The sequence below is a fragment of the Rhipicephalus sanguineus genome, chromosome 2 (assembly GCF_013339695.2).
Source record: "Rhipicephalus sanguineus isolate Rsan-2018 chromosome 2, BIME_Rsan_1.4, whole genome shotgun sequence".
Classification (NCBI taxonomy): Eukaryota; Metazoa; Arthropoda; class Arachnida; order Ixodida; family Ixodidae; genus Rhipicephalus; species Rhipicephalus sanguineus.
The window spans coordinates 174,468,027-174,486,405 of record NC_051177.1 but is presented as its reverse complement, the minus strand read 5'-3'; the positions used below and the strand labels follow the sequence as shown (position 1 = coordinate 174,486,405).

The 18,379-nt window shown below is 46.1% G+C and overlaps 1 protein-coding gene across 2 annotated transcripts in view; it reads right to left on the bottom strand.

Moving 5' to 3' along the window:
• Nucleotides 1-18,169, bottom strand: part of LOC119383865 (phagosome assembly factor 1) — a 75,543-nt gene extending 57,374 nt beyond the window's left edge. Inside the window, exons 1-4 of one of the 2 annotated variants that reach the window (XM_037652136.2) lie at nucleotides 17,844-18,169; nucleotides 10,884-10,966; nucleotides 4,017-4,100; nucleotides 2,708-2,751 (exon numbers count right to left, since the gene is read on the bottom strand). In XM_037652136.2, coding sequence (XP_037508064.1) covers nucleotides 2,708-2,751; nucleotides 4,017-4,100; nucleotides 10,884-10,966; nucleotides 17,844-17,907 — 275 coding nt within the window. In that variant the 5' untranslated portion in view covers nucleotides 17,908-18,169. Of the gene's footprint in view, nucleotides 1-2,707; nucleotides 2,752-4,016; nucleotides 4,101-10,883; nucleotides 10,967-16,495; nucleotides 16,945-17,843 lie in introns of those variants that run through there. The other variant, XM_037652135.2, reaches the window with a different exon arrangement.
• Nucleotides 18,170-18,379: the final 210 nt, after the last annotated feature.

Here is an 18,379-nt window from a genome sequence, read left to right as displayed (position 1 = left end):
AGTCATTTGATATTCACGAGACTGTCAGCATTCATAATTTCTAATCAAGAAGACTAATTTGCCAAAAATCTTGACAAAACATTAATAAAATCACAGAATGAGCTAAAATTCATAAGCCTCATACAGTCGAACCTCGTTAAAACGTACCCGCTTTAAACGTACTAACGGTTAAAACGTAGTTGCGACGAATCCCCGACCGAGTCTCATAGAGCCTAATGCATTCGCTGACCGCTTAAGCTGTAGTGCTTCGCCCTACGCCTACCGGTTAGTGCGTACCCTGCGTGCCGCGATAACGTTTTGTGCCATAAAATTTTACTGCACCGCTGAACTTCCTGACGCCACAATGTGCCGCCAAAGGTTTTCCGTCTTTTCAAAGAAGTGCGTAGATCGGTCGATCACTGATTCCGACTTCCGCGCGATTGCGGCGACGCCTTTGCGGGTAAGCATCGGGAAAGAACGAAGGTGAGGCGGCGGCCACCGACGAACGCACCAGCATGACTAATCGCCGACAACCTTATCACAATAAGTATCTTCAGATATCTGCTCGGGCACGCGTGCGGCGCAGCACTGCTTTAAGCCTACTGCACGCTTTTAATAGGCGACAACCTGAACGTGCTGGGCCGCCGATCTCTGCCGCCTCGTTGTGCGGGGCACTGTTCAAGCGCGCGCCGCTTTGTAGAAACGAAAGCACCTCGCCGTTGCGGAGCTGAGCGTTGCTAGTCGTGGGCGGCGAGAAACCTCTTTGCATAGACGCTATCACGCTAAACGCATGCGTACGGTACAGCAAGCGTAGCGCTGTTGTAACCATACCGACCATACTGCACGCTTTTATTGGGCGACCACCCAAACGCGCTTCCGTCCGCTGCCAGGACCGCTTGAGCGTCGCGGAGTGCGTATCGCTTGCAGGAAGTTCGTCATAGCCGTATTAACCGAACAAGCTCATCTGCACTCATCGCCGCATCTGTGCACGGTCTGGAGCGAAGTGGGTACGAAGAACACTCCCACGACAAATGCGTGCGTGCGATACAGCAAGCGGCGCGGCAGTGACGGCGTGAGCCGAGAAGGCGACACGCTGCACGCAACTAGCCAGGAGACGATCGGCTCCACGCAGCCGTACAGCGTTTCACTGGTACTGTGTCAGTTTTCATTTAGTAGCAGATCGCGGTACAGACGCACACACATATATCGCGGAAAGCCGACAATGTCCGTTCTGTCGCTACGTCGGTCACTGCGTATACCGGACCCTGTAATAGTTCCGAAATGCTCCTTGGCGTCGCCACCGCGCGCTATCGGCACTATCGGACGGTCCGTGCGAGAGTACCAGAATCTTTTCTCCAGTTTGGCAAAAAGAAAGAAAAGGCTTTGCAGTGGGTACTTTAGGCAATATTTGCTGTGGCACTGTATTTCTTTGCTGGCGGCGATGGCGTACGCGAGGAGATGCAAATTTTTACTTGGTGGTTAATGCGTACTACCGTTTAGTGCGTAGTTATGCGGCGTTCCCGGCAGGTACGCATTAACGAGGTTCCACTGTAAAAACTTTGGGTGACTCAACAGTTAACGGAAAGGTAGGAAGCACCATAGGTCGGCAAACTCACTCATGAGTAGACTCAGTCAGACTCAGATCGAGCCATGACTCTGAGCGAGTCTGGCTGAGTAATATTTTGGTGAGTTTGAGTCCGAGTGAGTTCGGATGAGACAAATTTTAGTGAGTGAGTCCAAGTGAGTCAGGCTGAGGAAACTTTTGGTGAGTCTGAGTCTGAGTGAGCCCTAAGGGCAAGATATATTCCATGAGTGAGTCTGAGTGAGCTTCATATTTTTTGCCGACCTATGGGAAGCACTAATGCAACTTTGCAATAAAAGTAGGGTTGAAAAGGCACCACCACAATACCCACTACCCACAACTCCACACCAACATGAAAAAAATCCTTCGCTTCAGACATTTTAAATTCACAAGGCCTTTGTGTTATTTTTGTTGTCACTTTGAAACTGAATTCAGCAGAAAAACAGCAAAAGGCTAACAGTGTTATATAGCGCCAGGACAGTGGTGCGTGTGCTCTGAACAAGATATAATCTGTGCAATGGCAAGCAAAGCTTAATTAAAACAGTCCTTATCAAGCATTATGCCCTTGAGGTCACCTTAATTTACGCTGTAGAGAAATCGTGCAAAGGCGGCTTAAAATTCCCCCTTTTTTTTAAAGAACCTTAGTGAGACACCCCATGTCACTGACGTGGTAGCAAAAATGTGCTATACATGTCCACATTGTCATTTGGTTGGATTACATACAGATGACTAACAATGAGAAATGGGGACAGACATGAAAGAAAAGTGGCGACAGACGGACTACCACACACATGAATATCAATCGACGTTTATCTTTTCCCATTTCTTCACTCCAAAGCGCGTCACTTGTACCACATATGTGACTTTTACAGTTACACAAGTTCATTTTGTGCAATGAACTAATGTCAGCCAATTGGCTTCATACGAATAGCCGATTACAACTGTAGTGAATTAATTTCAATCTACTAAAAATGTTTTCAAAGATAAAATGCCAGCTTTGCTGCAATGTACCACCTCCAAAGGAAACACTGTGCCTTTTAAAAGTATGTACGTAACTAACATTCACTAAGTCTGAGCAATATTATGGTTAATTACAACAGTGATCACAGGACATAACATTAGGAAAGGTAAAGATCCAGCACTTACCAATAAGTCAACTTGACTTTTGACATGTCAGTTACTTCTATCACCTGTAGGCAAAAAAGACCTTGTTTCAGTGACATTCTTTTATTGACACAGCATTTCTGAAATAAGGTTCTCAAGAGGCCAAGGACTCAGTGGAGAGCTTTTCTGGATTTTTTGAGCTATCAAATTCCAAATTCAAATTTCCATTTTCCATTAAAAAAAAATCCTGTGACAAAGACGTGCCTTACTTTTTCAGATGATGTGGAAGAAATTATGGACGTTTTCAATTCGTCATCCCGGACAGTTCAGGGTCTTCACTGGCACACTTCTTTATTCCAACGTGTGTTAGTTTCGCAATGTCTTGAACAGCACCCAGCCGTATTGGAAGATACTGCATGTCTATAACTAAGTGACTTTAATAGCAATTTTAGCCGTGCCTCGTTTTATCTCTGAAGCCCATTCACATTCCAATTCATCCTGCTTAATAAAAACAATTTTGTTGATTTTTTGCACCTTCGTACCCACAAAAAGCATGCAGGCAAACTTAAAAATTTACAGAGCCTCATTGATATTTTTCTTTGAGTATACAGAATGCGAACTAAGGAATGTGGATTATAGAATGTAGTTTCCTTCATCCAAACAATAACTCTCAGAAGGAACATTGGCCATGGGAGCATTAACACCAGCATTTCTCGACTAGCACACGTAAAGCTATTACACAGCTATTGAAAAAATCTGCGAGATGTAAAACAGCAAAATACAATGAAAGTGAACCCAGTACATGATGACATGCTGACACTGAGAGCAATCATCCAAACACCTGGCTTGCAACTCTCATTTTACTAAAACATCTGAAACATATTAAAGCTTACAACACAGCTTCAATCATAAGCGCTTCAAAATGTGAGCAACACATTTTAGATATTGTTCTTTTCATACATGACTTTCCTACGGCATCTCAGCAAGCACAATTCTGGCCAGAGGTATGGAAAGGGATAAGTTTGCTAGTGCATGGAGAAGTTACCGTAGGAACACTGACGGCATCTATCTCTCTTCCTTTTTTTTTTTTTTATTGCAATAAGGCCTGTGTAGTGTACGAATTGAAGCAGCGTTTTATGAAATCTGTTATTATCCGGCAGTCATAGCTGGCCGTGACATGTCACCTATCCGAGCGCTTCATGAGGAATAGCTGGTGAACTACGTGTCAAGAAGTTTTAACACCTCCACCCCCCCCCCACCCCCCCGTTCCCCACTTTGCACCCAATGAACACAAGCAGCCAAAGATGAAAATGCGATAAGCAGTTTCAGGCCACGTGGACCACTGTCTCACCTTTAGCCTCTGCGAGCTCGAGTCGAAGCTGAGCCGGATTCCATCCTCTGACAGGAGGATCACGAGATCACTATCCAGTGGGCACTGCACAGAACAGGAGGCAATAAGTATGTTAGCCATGCTCTTATCCCAAATGCTCACACATAGCCACCAGGCTCTTTGCATATACAATTACTTGCATATAAGTACACGCATCTATTTTATGTGTTGTGTTTCTTCTTTTTGTTGGCATTTACTTTTGTGTTGTTTTCTACTTTAAAGGGACCGACACCTAGGCAGAATGTGTGATTATACCCTGGCAGAAATGAAAAGACCGCAAAATATAGTGACAGATTCCAGCATCCTTCTCGCGTTGTGAGTAGGATTTATATTTTTAAATCGTGCTTAAAAGTAACAAAAACCGTTATGTTGCACAAGCTAGCAGAAGAGCCTTGAAGCTGGATTATGAAGTCCGTCACATTGCTGTACGTAGTCATGTAGTCTGATGCTGTCATGTGCACCATAATTGGTACTTAATGTCAGAGTACGTATATTATTATCTATCCCTGCTCTGTTCTGTGCAGCCCTACGAGGTGAAAGGAGTTGCAAAGTGAGAAGCGGCGCTGCCTTCACGACCACCAGTGGCCCCTGTCCAGCCGCAGCGCATGCGCGTGGATTGCACGCATGCGCAGTAAACCGCCGCGCTTCAACACGAACTGCTCTTGCCCTCAATGTTTGCAGCATGTGTTGTCAAGTGCGTACAGTGGAACCTCGTTAATGCGTACCTGCCGGGAACGCCGCATAACTACGCACTAAACGGTAGTACGCATTAACCACCAAGTAAAAATTTGCATCTCCTCGCGTACGCCATCGCCGCCAGCAAAGAAATACAGTGCCACAGCAAATATTGCCTAAAGTACCCACTGCAAAGCCTTTTCTTTCTTTTTGCCAAACTGGAGAAAAGATTCTGGTACTCTCGCACGGACCGTCCGATAGTGCCGATAGCGCGCGGTGGCGACGCCAAGGAGCATTTCGGAACTATTACAGGGTCCGGTATACGCAGTGACCGACGTAGCGACAGAACGGACATTGTCGGCTTTCCGCGATATATGTGTGTGCGTCTGTACCGCGATCTGCTACTAAATGAAAACTGACACAGTACCAGTGAAACGCTGTACGGCTGCGTGGAGCCGATCGTCTCCTGGCTAGTTGCGTGCAGCGTGTCGCCTTCTCGGCTCACGCCGTCACTGCCGCGCCGCTTGCTGTATCGCACGCACGCATTTGTCGTGGGAGTGTTTCTTCGTACCCACTTCGCTCCAGACCGTGCACAGATGCGGCGATGAGTGCAGATGAGCTTGTTCGGTTAATACGGCTATGACGAACTTCCTGCAAGCGATACGCACTCCGCGACGCTCAAGCGGTCCTGGCAGCGGACGGAAGCGCGTTTGGGTGGTCGCCCAATAAAAGCGTGCAGTATGGTCGGTATGGTTACAACAGCGCTACGCTTGCTGTACCGTACGCATGCGTTTAGCGTGATAGCGTCTATGCAAAGAGGTTTCTCGCCGCCCACGACTAGCAACGCTCAGCTCCGCAACGGCGAGGTGCTTTCGTTTCTACAAAGCGGCGCGCGCTTGAACAGTGCCCCGCACAACGAGGCGGCAGAGATCGGCGGCCCAGCACGTTCAGGTTGTCGCCTATTAAAAGCGTGCAGTAGGCTTAAAGCAGTGCTGCGCCGCACGCGTGCCCGAGCAGATATCTGAAGATACTTATTGTGATAAGGTTGTCGGCGATTAGTCATGCTGGTGCGTTCGTCGGTGGCCGCCGCCTCACCTTCGTTCTTTCCCGATGCTTACCCGCAAAGGCGTCGCCGCAATCGCGCGGAAGTCGGAATCAGTGATCGACCGATCTACGCACTTCTTTGAAAAGACGGAAAACCTTTGGCGGCACATTGTGGCGTCAGGAAGTTCAGCGGTGCAGTAAAATTTTATGGCACAAAACGTTATCGCGGCACGCAGGGTACGCACTAACCGGTAGGCGTAGGGCGAAGCACTACAGCTTAAGCGGTCAGCGAATGCATTAGGCTCTATGAGACTCGGTCGGGGATTCGTCGCAACTACGTTTTAACCGTTAGTACGTTTAAAGCGGGTACGTTTTAACGAGGTTCGACTGTATAAGACTTCATGTTCACCGCGGATAGAAGAGTTCTGATTAAAAGTGTTTCACGGCGTTTTCCACGTTACCATTCCGTGGCTACACACTCTTACCAGTTAGCTTTCCATTGCGCTAAAGAAAATAGGCGCCCTAAAAATTAGTTGTCAGTCCCTTTAGGTTTAAAATGTAAACCTCGCATACATGTTTCACACAATATTATGACAGCTCTTAGTTACGGAAAGTAGCATATTTTAACTAGGGGTGTGCGAATATCAAATTTTTCGAATACTAATCGAATACGAATATCTACCTTCAAATATCGAATCGAATATCGAATATCAAAGGATAAATGCCTCCACAGTAACAATATCTTATTTAACATGTAGATTTAAAAAAACATTTAACAGCCTGACTGGCAACATAACATACACTGCTATCTCCAGAACACAATGTCCAGGCTAGCACAATGCACATCACAACACAAGCAAATATCACAGCACAATGAAAGTAATGACTAAATGTTATCATGAAGAAATATGAGTTGCTCCACACGATCAGGCAGCAGGCGCTCCCTTCTAACAGAGACAACACCCCCCCCCCCCCCCTGCCACTGAAAAGGCATGCTCGCTTGGAACAGAAGTGGCTGGTATAGGGAGGTACATGGGGGCAAAGCTTTGCCAGACTGGGGTATCTGAAGGTGCCTACAGTCCGCCACCAGTCACATGGGTCACTGTCTTTCTTCAGAAGTGGTCCCCCATAGTGAACGAGTGGTAGTGCGGCACGTTACGGCCGCATAATATTGAAAATGTACGGTTACATGATCGCCAACAGCGCTGCACGTCGGAGATTCACCAGCAATAGATCATACGTATTGGGGTGCTCGTCGCAGGCAGATATCGTGCCTCCGTGTACTTACGATGTTTATCGCTCCTCTCGGCAACGTTTTTAGCTATACGAACGCAGCAGAAATGTGGAAGACGAGTTATTTTATGCATGATGATCGAATCGCATATTCAAATTTTTCGAATATTTGAAGTTATCGAATATTCGAAACTTTTCGAATACACGATTTTCGAATCGAATACGAATATTCGAAAATTTCGAATATTCGTATTCGAAAATTTCGAATATTCGCACACCCCTAATTTTAACCTATTGAGACCACGTGCATATCATTCATATTTTCTAAGTGTATTCATCTTAGGCATAAATGAGAATACAAAATTTATAGAGCATCCTCAATAACAATGAATGTGTTGTTCAAGAAATAATACCAATACAACGACTCTAAAAAAGGTGATGCACACTTTTAAAGGGACTGACAACCAATTTTTAGGGCGCCTGTTTTCTTTAGAGCAGCGGAACGCAACTGGTCAGAGTGTCTAGTCACGTAATAGTAACGTCGAAAATGCCGTGAAACATTTTTAATCAGAATTTTTCTATCTGCGGCGAGTGAGCGCGAGAGCGGTTCGTGTTCGAGCACGGCAGTTTACTGCGCATGCGTGCACTCAGCGCGCCACTGGCGGCCGCGAAGGCAGAGCCACTTCTCACTGTGCAACTCCTTTTACCTTGTAGGCAGCACAGAACAGAATAGATAATAATATACATACTCTAACTTTGAGGTCCAATACTGGCACGCATGACAGCATCAGACTACGCGACTATGTACAGCAAAGTGACCGACTTCATAATCCAGCTTCAAGGCTCTTCCGCTAGGCTGCGCGACATACCAGTTTCTGTTACTTTTAAGCACCATTTAAAAATATAAATTCATATTCACAACGCTAAAAGAATGCTAGGATCTGTCACTATATTTCACGGTCTTTTTATTTCTGCCAGGATCTAATCACTTGTTCGGCCCAGTTGTCAGTCCCTTCAAAAAAAACGCCAGGCCTGCGCTGAAACCGCAGCACAGTCACAGCGAAAGCTGGAAGAGCGGCGTTTCTAGAGCCCATTCTAAGCTCTCTTGGGGCTACAATACAAGTACACTAGAAAGGTACCCACTACTCCATAAATCACAATTTTTGGGAAGTTGGGAAGCACCTACTAAGCCATTATCCGTCATTCTGCGGAGAAGCGAGGCATCAGCTACACGTCTGTACGGCATTATGTGCACTTTGTTGACGCGACGACTGATGACGATGAAGAATTTTGGCTCAGCCCTTTGTAATGGGTTGGAATCTTTAAACGGCCCACCAGTTATGTAATTTGCATTGGGTGACGCCCGGTCGCTATTTCCCTCTCCCGTCATGCTGTATAACATACGTTGACGTGGGAGAGAGACGGGGGGGGGGGGACGAAGAACTTTACTGAGACCCCGAGGAAATGAATCATGCGCTTATGGGCTTCCTTGGCAACAAATACAAGTGCACTTGCGAGGAACCCACTACGCTATAAATCATTGTAATTTTTTGAGAAGTAGGGCAGCAAGCACTGTGCCATTTTGCGTCATTCTACGGAGAGCGTTGGTACCTGCTAAACCTATGTAAGGCATTATGCGCACTTTGTTGATGCTGTGCCTGATGACGATGAAGAATTATGGCAGAGTCCTTCGTAATGGGTTGGAAGCATTCAACAACCTACTCGTTGCGCAATTCGCATTGTGTGACGCCTGGTTATAGAATTCGCGTTGTGCGACGCTTGGTGCTTATTTTACTCTTCTACCACGTTATATTGCATATGCTAATGTGGTTCCTTCCCGACATGAAGCCTGTATAGGACCTTTTTCCAAAGCAGTTCCAAGCACCGGCATGGCTCAGAGGTTGAATACTGGGCTCCCACGCAGAGGGCCCAGGTTCGAACCTCGTTCCATCCTGGAATTTTTTTCTTATTTCGTTTTTTTTCTTATTTCGAGCGATACTGGTTACGGACACCGGCGGCGGCGGCGGCAGCGGCGGCGGACAACTACGGCGCCAAAAACGGCCGGTGAAATGATCTCATAACAGCTTTCGCTGTAAAACCTCCTTTCAATGCCAGGCTATTGTTTACAATGTTGGGTGATGTGGTTAATTGGATGCTGTGGCAGACTACTGCTTCCGATCAATGCGCAGCTTTCATTCATTGGAAACATAATTGAAAACAGTGTAAACTGTCAGCACAAAGTATGCAGTGATGTCACTTTTGCAAATTTCACAGGCTTTCTTCACAGTCTGGAAAGAAAAGTGGTAAAAGATGCTATGAAAGGAACCACTTTCGGTCTCTAATATTAAACTGGGCGCTGTGTACAACTCTTAGAATTAAACTTATCACCCCGAACGAATATTTTAAAATTTGAAATAATTAAAAAATAATCCACCATGATGCCAATCGCAGCCTGGCCCACAAAAGGATTGCCGATTTGGCTCCCACTTGCAAAGAGCTTTTTTTTCTTCCACTTTCATTCCATTGGGCTTAGTATTTCTGCTCTTCAAGTAAAACCACAAATAAGTTCATTCACCCTTTTTTTTTGGCTTCATCGTATTGGCCTTAGATGGCCGATACCAAGTACCAATCGCTTTTGGCAGGTTAGTCAGCGGGATGAGTATTACTCTGTAGAACCTGGGCTGCATTTAACCCTTTGAGGGTTTTCGCCGTACATGTACGGCATTGCCTGTGTTTTTAAAACGCGTGCCTTTTTCGATCATTTTTCTTGTAGGCATGTGCTGCGATGCTTCGGGAGTACGTGGAATTTTTTTAATGCGTTGATGCCTCTCCGCTGTTGTTTTCTTTTGCTTCGCAAAGTGGCACGCCAACTATCGTTTGCGCACACGAGTGTGCACGCAGGTGCGACTGGTTTAAAACGCGCACCTTTTTTGATCATTTCTCTTGCTTGGAATGTGTTGCCACGGTTCAGGAACACGTGGAATTTTTTTCATGTGCCGATGTCTCTCCATTGGTTTTTTTTTTTTTTTGCTTTCCAAAGTGACAAGGTAGGCTTTCACTTGCGCATCAGAACGAGCGCATGCGGTGCGGCTGGTTTTGCTTTCGTCCTTCGGGTGGTTATCACTTCTAGCGCCGACAAAGCTGATGGCTGTCTGGTTTCTAATCTCTCAAAGGGTGACCGCTTGTGACACTCTCGTTTACTGCTCCCCGGGGAGCCATCTGTTTCCGTCCGGTGCTAAATTACACAAACGCCGCCACCGTGGTTGCGTTTCCTGTTTTGGGGACTCGGAAAAACTAACCTGTCTCGTTGGTGATAGGACAAAGAATTACTATAGCTTTGCACTCGTTCTGCTTCCTGGACGGGTGCACAACCATACAGTTTTCTTCCGTGCGCTCGCTCACGCAGTTTGCTTACGCTATGGAAGTGCGTGCCGGTTATTCTGCTGCTAGTGAGTTCAAGCGGCGATTCTTCAGATGTGGACTATTCCCCAAATGTATTTTTGTATGTCTGTGAGCTGTGTTTAATAGAACACATAACTTCTATTTATAAAAATCGCATAAGTGGTTTTCTTTTTTAGGATTTTGCTTGATGGTACTCGCGAATAGACCATGTGTATGTAACAAAAATTATTTTTTTTTTGTCACTTTATGGTCACGCAAAAGAAATTGTAGACAATCTTTTTCTTAAATATAATCGTCTGAAGAATTATATTCAGCAATCAAAAAATTACACATTTTTCGACTGCATTCCGCAAAAAAATTTCGACCCTCAAAGGAATAATACCTAGTTAAACCCATGAAGCCTGCTAGCTGCATTTCCAGGTAGCCCGGACTAGAGCATCAACCTCTCGAGCATTAAGGCAACATTGTGCTCACCTGTTCATTGTAGATAATCTGGACACCCTTGATGATCCGGAACTGCTGCTGCAGTATGTGGACCACCTGGCTAAATGCCATGCCTGCAACAAAAGCAACACAGAACAGGGTCAACTGACTAGCTCTGTAGAGTTGCTGTATGCTGAAACAGCAGTGCACTTCGTAGAGGTACTTGCACCTTACGCTGCACTGAGATGGCACCCCATGCAGGCCTGTACCTATGCTGCATGTAACGACCCTAGTGTGCAAACACCTGGAATAGCATGCACCAGGTACGCTATTGGGGAAACTACTATAAGGGCCGTATTTTCTGGAAAATCCCATTTCATTGTTCATTCCTGCATTTCCTAATAAGCTCTGATAGTTATTAGATTACGCGCATCGAGCAGTTGGTCTCTGCAATAGAACACGAAAAGAATGGATAATGAAAGAGAATGGCAAAGCCTACAGCTCGTTATCATTCAAGCGCCTGCAGCTTCTGAGCGAGATTCTGATGCTGGGATGGACAGTGGTCTTTGGCAACCATGCCAAACTGCACATAATAATGAAGGCACTTTTGCAGTGTGTCCCTTGCATAACCACCACTTAAAACCTTCAAGCATGGACAGCTTCAGAAAGATGTTACTTGTCTATTATCACATGCAACAGCAAAGCTGAGACAAAAGATGCAAAGGAGATACGTGCTCTATATCTTGTCTCATAGTCCCCCTGTGCTATTTCTATGTAAAATGATAACCAAAGAGCCCTGCTTCATACTCAAATCCTCCTTTTTTTTTAACCTGTCAAACATTGTTGTGTTAGTGGTGGGGCAACTAGCAACCAGCAATGTCAATAAACAAAATGGCTGACAAGACAAAGAACATACATGCACATCCCCTGGGTGTGGGGATTTTCAGCTCCTGAAAACCATCCCTGCCACGATCAACCGGCTTCAATAAATTGTGTCTACGGCAGCTCCCTCTTCACATCTCCACTAAATGTCTCCTCAGAGCTCATCACCTGCTCATCATGCGAGTCTTGAGCATTAAGCTTTCCTCTTTGCCTACTTTGCATTTTTTTATCACAGCAGCCCTCACATACGCACATGCACTCCAATTGTTTAAACCACGTCGATTAGTACTTCTATCAAAAATCCTTTGTGAAAACAAAGACCTGGAATGAGCCTTCAACAAACAACCTTCTGCTATTGAAATCATGTACCACTTTTAATCATGTACCACTCGCACGTCGGCATTTGTATACACTGGTGTATTTCTTGGGCTAACATTGTGTTTCACATGCCTCTGAAGCGGATTTCAGAGGCCATGTACAAAGCGGCGCATGGCTGTGATCTGCTCACCCAAGTGCCACAACGATCCCAGCTGCTTACAAGAAAAGTGCCCACTTTTTTAATGAACTCATTCAACTAATTATTGTTAATTATCCTCACAATTAACTGACCATTATCTTATGTAAACTTATGCTCCGATATCATATGTATCTAATATAAGTCTTAACCTGAACCCGAACCATCGATTTCGCACACTTATACAACATGACATAGCAGCAACAATGCACTTAAAGCAACAGCTTGTGGAGATTCTACATAACAGTCAACCAAATTAAAGAAGTGCAGGATAGCAGAATGAACAAGTCTGCAAACACTTCGTCTTGATGACGGCAGTGCTAAACAGTTCCCCCTTTTTGTGTTCCTATGCAACGTAACGGTGGCAAGGCAAAGAAGGTGCAACGGAGGCAATAACGACCGACTGACAGGACCCCAGTGTGGAAGGAATGTACTGAAATGAAGCTCAGAATTGAGCAAGTTGGCTGTGAATTCATACAGACTATCAGAGCAAGCGTAAAATTTAATTCCCACTATGAGCCATGAATCATTTTGATATGCCGAACTTAGTATGTTTCGAAATGCTGATAATGAAATGGTTGAACAGAGAACCAGGATTAGCATTTCTGACACACTTGAGCTAATTATACAGCAAGTCCGTTAGTATAAATACAAATTATTTGTTCATTTACATTATTTCTCACTCTCTGATTGGTGGAAATACACCCTCCATGGCCATAAATAGAAGCGAACAAGCTTTTTCAGTTCTCTTGGTGTGAAATAGTGTTGGGGCTCTGCAGGCGTTAACATAGTCGAAAATCAATATCTCACTTGAGATAAAATGCCTTTGTTGCATTAAATATTAGTTACCCAAGCATACACTTCATTTGTGCTAATATTATCGATACACAATTAAGAGTTCATTGTATGCAATAATTCATATATATATGCCTCCATTATATTGCAGTCCGATAGTCAAAGGGTAGTAAAATTCCTAAAGGAACCAGGAGCTCACTTATTGCTCATTGGCAGAACTGTGGGAGCGTGACAAGTTTTATTTTTTTTATTTGAGCCATGGACGAATGGCATGTGCATCAAATAGTAGTGTGAGCTCCGACATTGAATTGTGCTGAGGTTAAGGTTAAGTCACTGAAACATAACCTTCAGACAGTGAAATGCGGGTCTGACTGTCAAAGGCCCAGTAATGTCTGTCGCAAATAGATATTTTGCAGCTGCCATTTCAACAGACTTAAAATAAGAACAGTGAGCTTCTAGCTTAGCTGGGCTTGCCAGCAATTTGTTGGCAGTGCCATGTACAGAAATATGATACTGTTTCTCTAGCGAAATTGAAACTATTGGGAAGGAAAGTATGGCATCTAAGATCGCTGGTACAGCTCACAAACTATTAGCCATAGACTTCCACACTACAATTACAGCTGGCATTAATGGCTATGTGCGAAATACTGGAAATATGCTTTCTTTCGAACACTATTTGGATTTCCTACACAAGATGACCGTCCTTCGGCTCGAAGCCCTGCTGGGTCAATAGTAGTAGATTTCCAAAACAGTGATTTCCAAAACGTACTCACACGTAGAGGGCACATTTCATGCATGGTACGCAACAGTTGCAAGGAATCTCCCCAACCAGAATCGGCAAAATCAAAGCACGGAATACCTGTACATCTGTGTAAAGATTACAGCTTGCCTGGTAATTTTTGTTGCGGCCACAATGTGAGTATTTATAAAAGGCACCACCAAAACCAAACGTGATGCTGAGCCTGTCTGGACTATTTCTATAGATGTATACATGGGTGTACAGCTCCGAGCCCGGCAGCATTCGCTGCATAGCCACAGAATGCTGTCCCAAAGTTTAGGACAGCCCAATGGAGCTTCATTACTTTTTTTATGATTTGACTAGGTAATGCATTGCTTTACAATTATTTCGACAAGTAAAAAAGTTTAGCATTCACAACGAATTTCATTGCCCAATTTGTGACACAATGTCGGTGATTTAAATCATGCGTTTCACTGAGCTGCAATGCTGTCTAAGCAAGGTGCAAAAAGTAAAAACTACATTTACAGTCAAGCTGCTCAGAGGAGTCCTGCAACGATTCCCATAAGGTGGCTACAGCTTAAAGCTGACACAACGTACACAGTATGGTCAGTATCAAATGACAATCGACTGAAGAGCAGTCAGCAACACAGCCAGCCCAGAAGCTCCACAGTGGCAGTTATTGGCAGGAATGCACAGCTGGACGTTGCCATTCGTAAAGACACTGACAAACCAACACAGAAACCGGCCCCACATGCAGGAACATGAATTGGATTTACAGCAGACTACGTTTTCTGCAAACATCGACTACACAAAGCTCCATGCCTCGAGTCATGCCCACTACCTTGGAGGCCTCGGACAAAGAATGAGAAAGAGAGCAATAGAGGTCAGCTTCTTGCGAGCAATTTAAACTAGAGAAACAGTGTCACACTTTAAACACAACTTGTTTCTTTTTTTCATAAAAATAAGAGCTCTTTTAGTGCTGAGCAGTCTTATCAATTTAGCTTAGCCAACCAGTCCTTGTCACAAAGGGACTGCCCACCGATTTCTCTCGGCTCACTTCTTTACACCACAACGGAAAAGCTCCCCCTCAGAAGTGTTTAAACCTGCAGCGGTTGGTTCCAAAAGCGCATGGATATTTCATAAGCAGAATTTTTCGATCTGAGAAGCCACTAAAAAAAGTTTTGAGTCCCTCCTCCAGCAGCAACAATGAGAAGCGATAGCGATACCGACAGCCCTCTTCACAAACTGTTTATTACAAGCTCAAGGTTCTGCTTTAATAGGAGTGAGTGCAACTGTGGTTGACCACCTTCATTTTGGATTTTCCACTGTTTCTTCAATACAAAAAGCAGGCAGAATAAGTTTTCCGAATGCTCGTCGTCACGTGAAGTCCCTTTACCACCTCGCGAGCCAGGAACTCCTCATACTTCTCCAACTCATCGGAGCACATGTCAAGCGAAGGTGGTGCCACTGTTCTGCTCAGTACAAACGAAGGCATATCTGCATGTTTTAAGTTAGAAAAGATTATAATAAAGAAGTGTACTGCATTTCAAAACTAATATGAAGACAATTAACTGCATACACCAGGAAAAGGTCACGTGATGGAAATCATATGCATCCTCACTTTTTTGCCACAAGGGGCACCAAGTCATTTTCCGCGACTTTAGTAAACAAATAAAAATATAAATCCACGTTTAATCAAAAAAAAAAAACATGGTTCGCTTTAGCCAATACAATAGACAGTATTTCCATCAGTGGGGTTATCTCAATTCGTGTTCTGAGCAGCTGTCTGTCCCTTTAAGGGGAAGCCCTGGAACACTATTTTTAGCATGGTCAGAAAACTCTGCTGATCGGTAGTCGAGGCTCCTCAGAACATGCAAGCCAAACATTACAGTGCGGCACACGACCTAGAATTCACAATTAATTCTCAAAGTCAGCTAGAAATCGCTCGCTCTCCTCTTGACAAATGATGCCATAAACCCAAATGACAGCATCATGAACAGAAAGCCCACAGCCATTGGCTGATATGAGCGTCGTGAGCTGTATAGTTACTGCAGCCACTGTGGGATGCCACAACGTGCCCACATGCTCGCTAGCGATCACGCTGAAAGTATGCAGAGTGTTCGAAAAAAAAAGAAGAAAGCATTCAAGGTCATGAAGCGCGCTGACGAATGGACGTAGCCTCTTGCCCCTTTGTCATTCCCCCTCCCTGCATAGCTTTCAGTGCGCTTGATGGTACGACAGGAGAGACAAAGTGCTTAAAGCGTGCAAAAAATCTCTGCAACTCTGCTTGCACTTGATGGATTCTTAAAATTTCTGCGGCAGTCGATTCATGAGGCAATAAACTTGAATGGAGCCATTCAATGATTACTCAAAAGAGTGCTGCCAGGCCCCTTTAAGTGTGTTGAAGCCATGAATACTTTTCACACCGTGGTACTGCCAGAAAGGTAATGCACTTAGCTTCTTCAGAACTACTATACAAAAATATGCGGCAGTCGCAACTGACGCAACATTCTATTGCATTTAATACACGCTAAACGGGCAAAAACGATGCCAAAATTTATGCACAGCTGTCAACACGTGACAGATAGCAGGCAGTTTGCACACACACGCACCACATCGTGAACACGGGATACCCAACACAGCGATAAGGTCGACGCACGTGACGACGGCTCAGATAGCCGAGAATGATCAAAGAAATAAACAAAGAATGACTCAAGGGAATGACGACAGCACCCATATGCAGAGTTCCGCTCGGCACTCCGACTGCCTTGACAAGGACGGGTTCGGTGGGCGACAGCATCGCTTGGACGGAGGCGACTGCGTACTACGCTGCGCTCGCTGTTCGCCCCGGCAGACAAAGGAAGCAGGGGCGCGACGTCCGCCGATACTGGAGGTGGTTGTGCTGACAACGTCTTCCGAGACATCGAAGGGCTTCGCAGCAGAACACAGCCCAGTGATCGGTCGCAGGGTCAACGGTAGCCCAGCTGACTCGCTCGCCTGCCGCCTCTCCTCTCTCCGCGCGTACACGGATGACGTGTTCCCGCGGCGAACAGCTGTTTTTCCGCGACTCTCTCGCGCCGTCGTTTCCAATGTCTAACGGCTGTGGCAGCAGCAAGTTGCTATCGGCCTCGTGACGTATCCCCCCCGCGTACTACGTTGACTTGTTGCTCGCTCGCTGCTCCTACGGAGAACTCGTCCCCCCGGGAACGGACTCCCGCTGAGCCATCTCGTCTCGGCCACACAACCCCGAACCCCCGAGTTCGTGAAACAATTGACGCTCCCGAGGTTATCGCGGTCGGCTGGATTTTTGTCGAACCGCCGCGCCCAACCAAACTGTACTGCGAGAAGGTGAGAAGAAAACTGAAGCGAAAGGAGAAAAGAAACCTGGCTGACGAAAAATGCACGCAAGGTCGACCACTCGCTCGCTGCCGACGTGCCATTTCTCCTGTGAAAATAAGAGACCCCCCTCATTCTCGACCAGCTGAAGGGGAAGCATTAAATATAAAGCAGAAACGCAACACGTTTCACTCGCACGTCGCGCCGTAGCCCGCGAGCGATTCATTTGGGCGTGAACGTCGCGATGCCTCTCACGGAGCTTGCAGCAATCAGCTGAGACTCCAAGACGAGGGCCGTAAAAGACAACCCCGTAACTGAAGCGCTTTAGCCCTGCGACGTACGCACTACAATCCACTCCCTGTATCTAGCGACATCCGATCTTTCTTTCTTTCTATGTTTTTTTTTTTTTCGAAGTGTTCGTGATGGTCACTCGGCCAGCATCGGCACCCGCAAATAGAGATAAGGTGACCGCGCTGACCACATACTCACTGCGCCGTAGACTGTTGCTCGCGCGAAAGGGTTGTTGTTGCAGCTTGCACGCGCATACACACGCATGCAAAATCGCAGGAAGAGACAGCAGACGACGGAGAGGCAAGGGTTGATCTTCCAAACAAGTGCCGTGCACGCATCACACACAAGCGTACTACTACACGGATGAACCAAAACACGCAGCCAGCATGGGACAAAGGCGCACACACACCAGCACGTAGTCAATCCCGCGACGGGCGCAGTTGGTAGTACTCACCGAGAACCAGCTCCCAGCTTTCATTGCCCAGCGACTTCTCGGGAACGACGTCAAGCTCGAGCATGTTGAAGGCGCACCCTGGACGCTTTTTTTTGCCAAGCCTGCCGCTGTTGCTGCGAGGTGCGCGCCCGATTTCTCTAGCACCGCATCAGCTGCGGATACGCGACGATGGGTTCGGGAGGAAAGAGGTGAGAGAACTGAAAACAAAGCAGCGAGTCCGGAGCCGTTCACTCTTTGTCCGCGCTATGGGTCGCCATGTTGTCTCTCGTTTTGTTGTTGTCTTTCGCAAAAGCTTGTCAGCTGGCTGGACCTGGCTGGCTCGCTCAGCTGCAGCGGCAGCGTTGGTTTATTTCCGCTCCTTTGATAGCGCGTCGCCAGGGGGCAACAGCGTTGCGTCATCTCGTGGCCTCTGAGATGGCCAGCGCGACGCAGTTCGCCGAAACTGAAACGTTGGTTCGCTGCGTTGGGGCAGCTCGCTGCGCAGTTGAGGTTTAAATTATATCTCGGAGGCCACAGGAGTTCCATCAGCGGAGGCA